Genomic DNA, 13738 nt, shown 5'->3' with positions numbered 1-13738 from the left:
TGCTGCTGTTCCCCCTCCCACCAAAAAACAAAACCAAAACACCCCTATTTTTGTGCATTAAACACAACAACTCCATGTGTGCATGTATATATTTAGGCTGAACACAAACTGTCCTGAGGCTGTGAGCCTGGGAACTGGGCTGGAGACTTCCGGAGGGGATGGATACCTGCTGGAGAGAAACAGGCTAAGGCCAGCTTAGTGCGGGCAGGGCCGGGCCAACTCCAAAGCGCTTGTACTGATGTTCTAAAATCTTCCAGGAGGGAGGGAAGATTGGCAGAGGCAGAGCTAATAAGTAGGGTAAAACCCCAAAGCTGGATTCCCCCTGTTGCCGGGGGGGGGGCGCCCAAGGTGCAGGGGAGCGCAGCCACCTTTGGTCCAGGGGCCAGATTGCCCCCCACCGGGCTGCGCCTTCCGGTGCTGCGCATGTCCCAACCGGGTGCCTGCAGCCGGGGAAGGGCCTTGGCCAGGACTCGCAGGAGCGCCTTGTTCCTGTGCTGCAGACACAGAGTGGTGCAGGAGAGTCCCCAGCGTCTCTCCAAAGGGAATTCCCCTTTGCCCCGGGGCCTCAGGAGGGGAGGCTGGGGAGGGGCCCGGGCCCACAGAAGGTGCTGAGCCTCTGCGGGCAGATTGGGCCCGGTGCAGGCCACCTGCCAGGGTTGCTCTGACGTGGATTCCTGCACTGAGCAGGGGGTTGGACTCGATGGCCTTGTAGGCCCCTTCCAGCCCCGCTCTTCTATGGTTCTATGATTCAGCGGAATTGGAGCTCAGGCCTGGCGCAGAGCGAAGAGGTGCCAGCCTGCACCTCAGCCAGAGCACTGCTCCTTCCCAGGGACCCTAGGAGTGCGGGCACCGAGCCCCCTTGCTCAAGCCCCTCCCGGGAGAATCCAGACCTCCTGGCTCCCAAAGAGCACGGATGGGCGCAGTATTGCTACCCGCCACCACTCCCAGCAAGCATGGAAATCTTCCCCTGCGGCCTGCCCCATTCCAGGCCAGAAATTTGCCTGTAGGAAAAATAAAGGCAGGCAGCCACCCACAATCTCGGTCTTTCCATCCACTCCCCTTTCAAGTTGTATTTGCACAGCTAACTCAGTGATCCCGGCTATCTGCTCTGATCACATCCCCCCCCCCGGGGGGGGGTGAAGGGCTTGTCATCTCCAGGAGCCACTTTTTGAGTTCAAGTCTCATCCTTTTATTTCGATGTTCTTCTCCATGCGCCCCCTCCCTCCCACCCCACCAAAGTTCAGTCCAGTGTGAATGGTAAGCACAGTTTGTGGGTCGGTTGTCAAATGTGTGTCACACCCAGGATGCTCTGTGCCTCCTTGGTGCAAGCCCACGCGAATGGGGAGCCCTGCGGCCCGACGCCCAGCCTCGGCGCATCAGTCCCCTTTCCTGTGCTGGCTCTGCTGGTGACTTGCGTAAGCTCTGAGCCCGAACCAGCCAACGATGCTGGCGAGCAGCGTCAGCAGCAGCAGCATCACTCCAAAGGTGGAGAGGAACGTGGGGGCCCTGGGCAGAAGGGGGAGCCCTGCCCCCAGCTCCCGGATCTCCCCTTGGATCATGCGGAGCTCGTCCAAGATGCTCATGAAGGTGCAGCAGTGGAACCACTGGTGGCTGTGGCCCCAGATGTCGAACCTCCCTGGGCTGAAGCGCTCTGGGATCTTGCCGACGTTGAAGACCCCTGAGGCCAGCAGCCAGCAGCAGTGGCGCAGGAAGAGGCAGCCAGTCCCCGGCCCGCCCCCGGCCCGCCACAGCTTGTGGAAGACTGGGGCAGAGACCACCGCGAAGGGCAGCAGGAAGACCAGCGTGCGGATGAGGTAGCGGTGGCGAGGCCACTGGTGGCGGGTGCTGCAGCAGGCCAGGGTGCAGAACAGGGCGATGAGGCAGGCCGTGGGCACATACAGGGCCTCAGACCATGCGCCCATGTGGCTCGCCACGGCCGAGAGCCAGCCAGCACCCTCCCCGCTGCCGGGCCACAGGCTAGAGGAGAGGTTGGCGGAGCCCGGGGCTGGCGGCAGCGATGGCAGGGCCCCTTGCGGGTGGATGTAGTAGAAATAGGCCAAGGAGGAGCCCACCGTGTAGGCACTGATGGTGCCGTAGTCGATGTAGAAGCAGATCTCCCGGATCACCAGCGACATGGAGCTGAAGAGGTGGGCCATGCTGCTCGCAACCAGCAGGCCACAGACACCCAGGAAGTAGTTCCAGAGGGGGTAGTAGAAGGGGTCCAGCAGCCCCCCAGGCACCTGGCCTCCATCCGAGAACTGCTCCAGGAAGTGGAAGGCAAACACGAAGACGGCCAGGAAGTGGGTCCAGAAGTTGCCCGTCTCGTTGGTGGGCTGGAAGGCCGAGACCAGGCACTGGGCGAAGGTGTAGCCTGGGCAGCGGTAGCCGCTCAGGATGAAGCTTTCAGCCATGCTGGGCGGCACCTCGCTGGAGCGCAGGAGCAGCCCGCCTGCCTCGCGGGGCCCGAGGGGCATCTCGCCCCCCACGCCTGCGGAGCCCCGCCCCGCTCCTCCGCGTGCGGCCCTCGGGGGTGCGAGAGCACTGCCTGCGGCAGGCCCGGGACCGGCCAGCAATTCCTGGGCTTGCGGAGGGGACGGAGAGAGAGGGCGCCACGCGCCGAGCGCCCCGACCCCCGCGCGCCTGGCACCCACCGCTCCGGCGTGCTGCGCGGGGGCGTCTGGAGGAGGGGAGGCCGACCCCCGGAGGCCGGCGTGCGGGGGCGGCGCTTGCCGCCTCGCTGGGGGGGCCGCGAGGGGTGGGGGGACGAAGCCCGCGGTGCTGCTGCTGCTGCTTCAGCGGTTGCCATGGGAAGCCCGCCTCCGCTTCGCCGGTCCGCCCGCCCGGCCGGGGCGTGGGGGCCAGTGTGCGCGCGGGGGCGGCGCGGAGGAGGGGCGGGGGGCGCCGGGGGCGCGCGGCGAGGGGCGCTCAGGGTGGCGGCGCCGCATCGCCTCTTCGCGGGGCGCTTGGAGGAGGCCGCTCTTGCGGGCCAGGGGCGAGCCCTCCCGCGGCGCCGGACTCACCGGCGGCGGGCGAAGGGCAGGCGCCTCCTCAGACGGGGGCGATGGGGAGAGGACGCTGGGAAGCGGCTTGGAGCCGGGGAGGCAAAGCCTTGCGCGGGGCGCAGGGCAGCCGGAGCCCGGCGGGGGCAGCGGGTACCTTGCGCGGAGCGGCGGCGGCTGCGGCTGCTGCGAGCGCGACCAGCCGGGCCAGCCAGGAGTGGCCGGGCTCGGGGGCTGGGGGAGCGGCGGGTGCCCGCCCGGGTTCGGCAGCAGGGACAGTGGCCAAGCGAGGCTTCCTCCTGGCGGAGCCGGCCGGCCAGCCGGGGAAGGCCCGCCCGCCCGGCCGCCCGCCGGTGGTGGCTGCAGCTGCCCGGGTGCGAGCCCCGCCCCGCCCCACGGAGGGGGGAGGGGGCGCATCCAGCTGGTCCCGGAGGCCCACGCCGGAAATAGGCGCCGTCCGCCGCCGCAGTAGCAGGTGACCGGGGCGGCCTGCCCCGCGTCGAGCGTCCCGAGCCCCCAGTGCGACGTGGAACGGGGTGGGGGTGATGGTCCGCGGAGGGGGGGCGAGGAGGCGCTTTCTGGCCACAGGCGATGGGGAGTCGGGGTGTGGGAAGAACGGTTGCTCGGCCGTGGGAGCGGGGGGTTGAAGAAGGCATCGGCCCGGAACTGAGCGCTGGTTTTAAAGAAACTGAAATCAAGTTATAAGGGGGGGGGGGGTTGAAAAGCAAAGAGCCCCCGCCCTGCAGAGAAAGAGACAGCCATCCCTGGACGGGAGGTCCAGCAGAGGCGAGGCCAGGGTGGTCGCTGGCACACAGGGACCACCCAGTTGGGCACGGAGCGGGAGCGGGGCTCCGGGTGCCCGAGAGGCAGCGTGCTCCTCCGGCCTCGGTGGGAGAGCCCCCTTTGGCTGCAGCCCACTCTGGCTTGCTCGTCCCGTCCCTCCCCGGCCACAGGGGAACGGGCGCGGGGGGCGAGGGAGGATCAGGCCAGAGCCCGAAGCGGGTCAGAGCAAGGCAGCCACCTCGCCCAGCCCTCTGCGCCTCCGGGAGCCAAGCGGGTGTGCCTGGGAAGCGCAAAGCAGGGCACGAGCGAGCGCGGCAGCACCGCCTGCTCGGGCGGCCGGCCACGGGTGCGCGAGGCGGACTGCCTCTGACGCCGGGGGGAGCGCAGAGCCCCCGGGACCAGCAGCCACGGATAGCCTGGTCCTGCATGAGCTTGAGCCATCCACACGGTGGCCATCGCTACATCTCGCGGGGGCGAAATCCACGCTTCAGCCCTGCGCCATGTGAACAAGGACTTCCCCCCGGTCTGACTTGAAGCTCCCGCTGGTCAGTTCTATGGGATGACCCCATCGGGCTCTAGCATTAGGAGCGGGGCAGAAAAACGCCCCCACTCTCTCCACGCCACGCGTCATTTTGTACACCTCTATCATGTCTCCCCTTACTCACCTCCTCTGCAAGCTAAGCAGCCCCAAACACTGCAACCTTTCCCCTGCTCCACAACTTTGATCATTTGGGTTGCCATTTTCTGCACCTTTTCCAGCTCTACAATATCCTGTTTCAGGTACAGTGAGCAGAAGTGCAGACAGTATTCCAAATGTGGTCGCACCGCGGATTTGGAAAAGGGCAGGATGATCTTGGCAGTTCTATTTTCTGTTCTATTCCTAATTATGCCTAAAATGGAATTTGCCTTTTTCACAGCGGGCACATGCTGAGTCGATATTTTCATCAAGCTGTCCATCAGAACCACAAGGTCCCTTTCTTGGTCAGTCACTGCTAGCTTAGAAGCCATCAGCATGTATGTGAAGTTGGAGGGGGGGTTGCCCCAATGTGCATCAGTTTACATTTTCTTGCATTGATTCACATTTGCCATTTTGCTGCCCATTCGCCAAGTTTGGAGAGATCCTTTTGGAGCTCTTCGCAATCTTTTTTTATACTGACCACCCTAAATAATTTGGTGTCAGCAGATGTGGCCACCACACCACTCATCCCTAACTTCAGGTTATTGATGAACAAGTTAAAAAGCATTGGTCCCAAGACAAATCCCCATGGGACCCCACTGCTTACTTCCCTCCATTGCAAGAACTGTCCATTTATACCTACTCTCTGCTTTCTGTTCTTTAACTAGTTACCAGTATACGTGTGGACCTCTCCTCTTATCCCCTGACTGCTAAGTTTGTTCAGGAGTCTTTGGTGAGGGACCAATGTTAGGTATTAGTGCCCTTTGTCAAAAGTCTTTGAAAGTCCAAGTAAACAATGTCAACTCGATCACTGCTATCCACATGCTCTCCCAAAGAACTCTAAAATGTCAATGAGCTTAGACTTATCTTTGCAGAAGCCATGTTAATTCTTCTTCAGCAAGGCTTGTCCTTCCATTTGCTTGATATTTTTTACCTATCTTAATAAAAGGGATGTGTGTCTGTCTCTCCATCTGTCCATCCATCAGTGCAATAGCACCAAGGCTGTGAAACCTAAATACTTGAAACTCAGCATGCATACTAAGGGGACCCTGGGGGTGTGGACTTTTTTTAAATGCGGTCTTGGACTTGGTGTTGAGGACCCCTAGGATGATGGTCCTGGGGGATCTCAACTTCCATGCCGAGGCCGCTGTATCCGGGGCAGCTCAGGATTTCATGGCCGCCATGACAACCATGGGGCTGTCCCAACATGTCATCTGCCCAACACATATAAAAGGACACACGCTTGATCTGGTTTTCTCGACTGGGCAGGAAGACGGTGATCTGAAAGTGGAGGAATTAACGGTGATCTGAAAGTGGAGGAATTAACATCTGTCCCTTTGTCATGGACAGATCACTTCCTGCTGAGGTTTAGACTCCTGGCGGCCTTCCCCCTCTGCAAGGGTGGGGGACCTATTAAAATGGTCCGCCCCCGGAGATTAATGGATTCTGATGGATTCCAGAGGGCTCTGGGGGGTTTTCCTGCTGGTATGGCTGGTGTTCCTGTCGAGGCCCAGGTCGCTCTGTGGAATGCAGAGATGACTCGGGCGGTTGACATGATCCCGCCCAAGCGCCCTCTCCCTCTGAGCAGAGCCCGGCCAGCTCCTTGGTATACACCTGAGCTGAGGGCAATGAAGCAAGAGGGGAGATGGCTAGAATGCAGCTGGAGGAAAACTCATGCTGAGTCTGACTGAACACAGGTAAGAGCCCACTATCAAGCCTGTGGCGGTGAGGGTGGCAAAGAGACAGTTCTTTTCCACCAGCATTGCATCTTCTCAGTGTCGTCCAGCGGAGATTTTCTGAGTGGTTCATGGCCTGTTACATTCTGGGCCAGGGAGAGAGACGGTGGAACCCTCGGTAGCACGCTGTGACGAGTTTGCACGGCACTTTGAGGATAAAGTCGCTCAGATTCGTCATGAATTGGACACCACGATTAATGCAGTTCCATTGGTAGAGGCGTTCAGAGCACCATCTGGTCCAGTTTTATTGGATGAGTTTCAGTTACTGAGGCCTGAGGATGTGGACAAGGTGCTTGGCCAAGTCCGATCGACCACTTGTGTGCTTGACCCTTGCTCTTCATGGCTTATTAAATCAAACAAGAAAGGGATGTCCGGCTGGGTCCAGGTGGTTGTAAATTCCTCCTTGAGAGAGGGAGTGGTGCCTGCCGCTTTAAAAGAGGCAGTAATTAGACCACTCCTGAAAAAGCCTAACCTGGACCCAGAGGATGTTAACAATTATAGGCCAGTGGCCAACGTCTGGATTACTGCAATGTGTTATACGTGGGGTTGCCTTTGAAAACGGTCCGGAAACTTCAGCTGGCCCAAAATAGGGCAGCAAGATTGTTAACAGGGACTGGCCTGCGAGCTCATATTACGCCAGTACTTTTCCAGCTGCACTGGCTGCCAGTCCATTTCCGGGCCCGATTCAAAGTGCTGGTGTTAACATTCAAAGCCCTTAACGGCTTGAGGCCAGGTTACCCGAAGGATCGCCTCCTCCCATATGTGCCTGCCCGGACCTTAAGATCATCATCAGCGGCCCTTCTCCGTGAGCCCTGCCAAACGAAGTGAGGCGGGTGGCTACTAGGAGGAGGGCTTTTTCTGCTGTGGCACCCCGGCTCTGGAATGAGCTCCCTAGTGAGGTTCGCCTGGCGCCTACATTGTATTCCTTTCGGCGCCAGGTGAAAACCTTTTTATTTTCCCAGGCATTTTAGCATTTTAGCTTTCTAAATTTTTAGCTTTGCTGTTTTAAATCTCTATTTTAAACTCCTGCACTGCTGCTAGGTTTTATTGTGGTTGTATTGAAGACCGGAAGGTCGGCAGGACAGCAGTTCGAGACCCGAGTGCTGCGTGACAGAGTGAGCTCCCGTCTTCAGTCCCAGCTCCTGCCAACCTAGCAGTTCGAAAGCAAGAAATTGCAAGTAGATAAATAGGTACCTTGTGATACGTTCCATGGGGTTTTCAACGTTCCAACATTCGCTGCATCATGGAGAAAGCAAGAGAATTCCAGAAAAACGTCTATTTCTGCTTCATTGACTATGCTAAAGCCTTTGATTGTGTGGATCACAACAAACTGTGACAAATTCTTAAAGTGATGGGAGTACCAGACCACCTTACCTGTCTCCTGAGAAACCTGTACGAGGGTCAAGAAGCAACAGTAAGAACCAGATATGGAACAACCGAGTGGTTCAAAATTGGGAAAGGAGTACGACAAGGCTGCATATTGTCGCCCTGCTAATTTAACTTATATGCAGAGTACATAATGAGAAATGCCGGGTTGGATGAATCAGAGGTCGGAATTAAGATTGCTGGGAGAATTATCAACAACCTCCGATATGCAGACGATACCACCCTAATGGCAGAAAGTGAAGAGGATCTAAAGAGCCTCTTGTTGAGGGTGAAAGAGGAGAGTGCAAAAGCTGGTTTGAAACTCAACATTAAAAAAACTAAGCTCATGGCATCTGGCCCCATCACTTCCTGGCATATAGAAAGGGAAGAAATGGAAGCAGTGACAGATTTTACTTTCTTGGGCTCCAAGATCACCGCAGACGGTGACTGTAGCCCTGAAATTAAAAGACGCTTGCTCCTTGGGAGGAAAGCTATGGCCAACCTAGACAGCATAGTAAGAAGCAGATACATCACCTTGCCGACAAAGGTCCGTCTAATCAAAGCTATGGTTTTCCCAGTAGTAACGTATGGCTGTGAGAGCTGGACTATAAGGAAGGCTGAGCGCCAAAGAATTGATGCCTTCGAATTGTGGTGCTGGAGAAGACTCTTACGAGTCCCCTGGACTGCAAGGAGGTCAAATCAGTCCATCCTAAAGGAAATCAACCCTGAGTGCTCATTGGAAGGACAGATACTGAAGCTGAAGCTCAAATATTTTGGCCACCTAATGCGAAGAGAAAACTCTCTGGAAAAGACCCTGATGCTGGGAAAGACTGAAGGCAAAAGGAGAAGGGGACGGCAGAGGATGAGATGGCTAGATAGCATCACGGATGCAATGAATATGAACTTGAGCATGCTCCGGGAGAGAGCGCAGGACAGGAAGGCCTGGCGTGCTATGGTCCATGGGGTCACGAAGAGTCGGACACGACTGAACGACTGAACAACAACAAAATAGGTACCGCCTCAGCGGGAAAGGTAACAGCGTTCCGTGCACCTCGGTGTTCAGTCATGCCGGCCACGTGACCACGGAAGCGTCTTCAGACAGCGCTGGCTCTTCGGCTTAGAAATGGAGATGAGCACCACACCCTAGAGTCGGACACGACTCTACCTTTTATTGTTATATTATGGTTTTAATGTTCTATATATTTTAAATTGTTTTATTGTGTGCTGTTTGGTTTTAATTTTTGTGAACTGCTCAGAGAGCTTCGGCTATTGGGCGGTATAGAAATGAAATAAATAAATAAATAAATAAATAAATAAATAAATAAAGCATTAATTCATTTTAATTACTTTAAATGTGTCTGTGTGATTGAAGCCTGCAGTACATCTTCAGCCACTAGAGGCAGATTTCCGTAACCAGCACTTCGCTTTGCAGGCCATACAGTTGAAAGCTAAGGAGATCAGTAGGCCAAGAGACAGCGTTATAGGCCTCCCCTGTGCTGTGGGGCAGCCCTGCCCCCTCCCCCAGGGAATGGAGTGGACAGACCAGGCATGGCCTCACTCAGAGTGGGCAGGCACAGTGTGTCCAACTCTGACAATGGAGAAAGACTGCTTGAAGGATTCGCTGTATCAAACTAAGGGCTATTCCAAGCCATGCAAAGCCAGCTCTGTTCACTAGTTGAGAGATTACACTAATTGGCCTGTAATTTCTCAGATCCCTCCTGGATCCTTAAAAGGGGGGGGGGACTACATTGGCCACTTTTCAATTATTTGGTAAAGAAACTAAGCTTAGGGACATGATACATATCTTATGTACATAGCAAGAAGATTATATATACATAGCAAGAAGATTAGCAATTTCACACTTCATAGAATCATGGAACAGTAGGGTTGGAAGGGGCCTACAAGGCCATCGAGTCCAACCCCCTGCTCAGTGCAGGAATCCAAGTCGGAGCATCCCTGACAGATGGCTGTCCAGCCTCGTCTTGAAGGCCTCCAGTGTGGGAGAGCCCACCGCCTCCCTAGGTAACTGGTTCCATTTGAGTGAACTCTCTCAGATGGATATCATCTGGACCCGGTGATTTCTTTGTTTTCAATCTGTCAGTAAAGTCAAGAATTTCTTCTCTTGTCACCACTATTTGCCTCAGTTCTTCAGACTCCCTTCCTGGGAATATCAGTTCACGCACAGGCACCTGTCCTGTATCTTCTGCAGTGAAGACAGATGCAAAGAATCCATTCAGCTTCTCTGCAGTCTCCTTGTTGTCCCTTCAGCGCTCCTTTACGTCCTTTGTCATCCAGTGGTCCAACTGCCTCCCTAGCTGGTTTTCTGCTTCTGATATATTTAAAGAATTCTTTATTGTTGGCCTTGACACCATTAATGATACGCTCCTCAGAATCCTTTTTTGCATCCATCACTGTCTGCTTGTATCGCCTTTGTGATGGTTTATGCTCCTTTTGGCAAGACTCCCATTTCTGAAGGAAGCCTTCTTTTCTCTGATGGCGTCCTTGGCACTGCTCATTAGCCAGGTGACACACACCCCCCCCCGAGTCAGTGCTGCCTTTCCTGACCTGTGTGTTTCCTTGGCTGTGCATGGATGTCCCACTGATCCTGGCTGTGCCTGAGCCAAGAGAGCAGCCCATAGCACCCTGCACTGGCTCCCCCCTCCCAACCCCCCACCCCGCTCAAACAATTCTGGTGCAGCTCAGATTCCTCCATTTGGGGGGAAAGCAAAGGTGGTCTGAGCTCCCACCACCATATAGAGTAGGAACACAATGCGAGAGCAGAAGAATCAACCCTCAGGCTGTGAACCCCCTTGCAAAGCCCCCCTCTGGTGGCCCCCCTCCCCCATGCCACCCAGCAATGCCCCTTGTGCTCAGGCCATGGCTGCTGCAGCCCTGGCACCGCTGCCCTCCCTCCTTCCTTGGCTCAGGAACCCATCCTGTGAATTGATAGACTGATTGTGGGGCTCCTTAGTTCTGCACATAAGAGTGGTGCCATGGTTTGGGCATGTGGTGAGAGAGAATCAGGTGAAGATGGCCCCATAAATCCAGGGAGAAAGAAGACAGACCCAGACGCACACACAGATCATGGGAGAGACGACGGCGACTTGAGCACTAGACAGAATGAGATGCAAAGGAAAGCTACGCAGGTGGGTGCCCCCCACCACAGTCCCTTTGCCAGCCCTGTTCTTTCCCCCTCCCAGGCAGGGACGGTGTGTTCCGTACAGCCCAAAGGCGACACAGGAGCACACAGGTGCCAGCTTCTTTTCTGTCCGCTCGCCAACCTTCCTCGGGGGCTCCCTGCACCAGACACCCCCCCTCACATTTTGTGTAGCGCCAGACCAGGCCTACCACGAAGGGAAGGTCTGCACACATTGCTGCTGCGGCAGGGAAGGAGGGTCACATGCCACTTCAGGGTGCGACTCTGTGCCCCTGTGAACAGCTGGCCCTGGGCTGGGCCAGGGCACAGTTGCGCAGGCTGCGGCCAGCCGTCGAGAAGTGCACTTCCGGCGCCACAGGGAGCGTCCCGCGCCAGCTCCACGGCGCGCCCGCGCCTGGAGTGCTGCAGGTGGTTCTGGCCGCTGCGCCCGCACGGGGCATTCTGGAGCTGGAGACGGTGCAGAAAAGGGCAGCCGCCGCGATCGAGGGGCTGGAGCGACTCCTTGGCTGGGCCTGCTCAGCTTAGAGGAGAGGCGAGCGAAGGGGGGAGTCCCGACGGAGGTGTACAGAATCATGCCTGGCGTGGAGAAAGTGGAGGGACGCCCCCCGCCTGTTGAGCGGTGGTCTGGTGGGCTGCCAACGGCGTTGGATTGGCTGGCGATTCAGGGCGAGCAAAGGGAAAAAGCTTTCCCACAAAATGCCCGGATCCCTTCGGCGACTTGCTGCCGTGGGATGCGGCGACAGCCCCTGGCTCAGGCGACCTTCAAAAACGAGTCAGACAACGCTGGGGAAGAGGAGGAGAGGCCTCCCCAGCAGAGCCTCCGGGCGCGGAGCCTACCGCCGGCTGCCCGTTGCCGAGGAGAGGCGCCTCTGCCTTCGCGCCCTGCTCGTGGACCTCTGGGGACACGGTGAGAACCCGGAGGCAGGAGGGCTTGGTGGGCCCCGATCCAGCTTCAGGACTCTTCCTACGCTGGCCATGCTGGCCCCCCCAGCCCCTCTTGGCCTGCCCCATGGCGATGCCCCGCCCCGCCCCCCCGGCTGCTAGCATCGCGGCCAGGCCCCCTCGCCTTTCCCCAGTGTTTGTAGACACCTCCCCTGCTGGGAGCTTGGGGGCCCGCGGAAGAAAGGGCCGGCCCAGGTCTGCAGACGGACAGGGCCACCTGCTCCGCCAGCCCTGGCTCAGGGCCCAGCTCGGGGGCGCTTCAGGACAGCAGCTGGGGCTGCACACAGGGGGAGGGTTGCATTGGACACTGCCCCGCCCCGCCCCGCCCCGCCCTTCCTTCCGCCCCGGGTTAACTTGTCCTGCAGCCCCACCAGCTGCCACAAGGAGGCGCCCGGGGCCAACGCTCGAGTGTCAGTCCCAGCCCATGAAAGATCGGGGAGGGGGCTCCTGGGTTCATCAGGCGGGGAGTCCAAGGCAGCTTTCCCCACCCTGGTGCCCCCAAATGCATTCAACTACAATTCCCAGAATCCCCTTCCTGGCTTCTCCCTGGGGGATGTCCCTGTACCTCCACGCTGGGGGGGCGCAGCTGCACGAAAGGCGCCCGCTGAGTTTCTGCTCCTTGCACTGCTGGAGGGGGAGAGGTGACAGGGGCTGGGCAGGGGGCCAAGAGCAGGCGCAAGGAGGCCTGCTTCTGCTGGACGGCCTGAAGTGCAGCTGGGGCCAAGGCGCCTTTGGAGCAAGGGCTGGAGGCGGAAGGAAAAGTGTTCTCCGACACTGATTAGCTGGCGGAGAAGGGGAAAGCAGGTCTGGCTTGGGCGGGATTCAAATTCAGCCCTGACTGGAGCACCCCTGCGGTGCCCCCTGGCACAGCGCCCGAGGCCTCCCTGCCGTTCTTCCATCTCCCCCACTGGCCCCTGCCCCAAACACCTCTGGAGCACGGGCAGCAGCAGCAGGAGGCCCCACGGGGCGGACTCGGGCCCCGCAGCCTGAACCATGTGGCAGGGTGTGCCGTTTCCCCTTGGCCTGCTCTGAGCTGCGTGGGCGGAAATTCAATCTGCTCTTTCGTCTGGAAAGCAGAAAACTCCCAGAGTTGCTGCTGGAAGCGAGGCAGAGAGGGTGAGCTGGCAGGCAGCTCAGTGTCCCTCTGAGTCTCTGCTCTTGCCCTGGCTGTTTCCCAAAAGAGGGGGAGGGAGACCCTTGTGCAACAGCCGATGCATGCCAGACCCGGCCCCCAGCACCCAGGGGTCCGGGGGAGCAAAGATGAGCACAGGCTGGTGCCCCCACAGCCCAGGGCCTTGCTGGGATTTCACAGTTCCAGACTTCTTGGGAAGAAACTGCATGGAGCACGCATCTCCTCGGGGGTGACGGCCCCACACGAAGCCACAGCCTAGGCCAAGATTCAGCACACATGAGGCAGTCTCTGAGCCACTGCTGACGTGGACACAACTTCACTCCTACATAAATTGGGCAAGCGGCTTGCAAAAGACGCTCCCACTTTGCTCTGATGCCTTGCACAGCCGTCCAAAGCACATCCTATTTCGCCCAGGCACGTGTGAGGGAACACCCTACCCCACGGCCCAGTCTCATAGCATCTAGGCAAGTGCCTCGTGGCTGATGGCACAGGGAGTGCTCTGTCTGGAAGAGGGGAGCACTGTGCCTGTCCTGTGCCACAGCCCACGCCATGAGGCAGGCTGTGAAGCTAAGAACAGCTTGTGCCAGACAGAGGCTCAAATGCTCGGCTTAGCAGAGGGCAACTGCGTTCGCCCTAGAGCAGAACTAGACCCCCCTGCTGCATGACAGCGATGGAGGCTGTGGACTAGTCTCACTCCCCACCCCCAGGAGCCCTTTCAGCTTGTTTTCGGACTGGAGACTCCCTTGAGAATGGCAAATCCAAGCACAGAGCGGCCTGCACCAGGCCATTCCTTGTAATATAGTGCAGGAGAACCCCCAGATGCCACTGTGTGGTCTTGTATGAGCATGTGGCAGGGAGTGCGCAAGTGTGTTCTGCACATGTTCCCTGCACAAGCAGGGCGCAGGGAGAAGAACTGGAGGGAGTTATTGTCCAAGGAGGGGCCAGCAC

At 58.1% G+C, this 13738-nt stretch overlaps 1 protein-coding gene across 1 annotated transcript; it reads right to left on the bottom strand.

Moving 5' to 3' along the window:
* Positions 1–1176: 1176 nt before the first annotated feature.
* LOC146343218 (membrane progestin receptor epsilon-like) lies at positions 1177–2656 on the bottom strand. The gene has a single exon (XM_084806884.1). The coding sequence runs from the start codon at positions 2472–2474 to the stop codon at positions 1377–1379; it is 1098 nt and encodes a 365-aa protein (XP_084663010.1). The 5' UTR covers positions 2475–2656; the 3' UTR covers positions 1177–1376.
* Between the last annotated feature and the right edge of the window lie 11082 nt (positions 2657–13738).

Source organism: Heloderma suspectum, chromosome 6, assembly GCF_057233095.1.
Source record: "Heloderma suspectum isolate Gila_16-S chromosome 6, 16-S_ref, whole genome shotgun sequence".
Classification (NCBI taxonomy): Eukaryota; Metazoa; Chordata; class Lepidosauria; order Squamata; family Helodermatidae; genus Heloderma; species Heloderma suspectum.
The sequence above is the reverse complement of the archived record's forward strand: the minus strand, read 5'-3'. Positions and strand labels throughout refer to the sequence as shown.

What these genes read in the sequence shown, in the direction of transcription:
- LOC146343218 (XM_084806884.1), bottom strand. Translation starts at nt 2,474, where the DNA reads ATGCCCCTCGGGCCCCGCGAGGCAGGCGGGCTGCTCCTGCGCTCCAGC.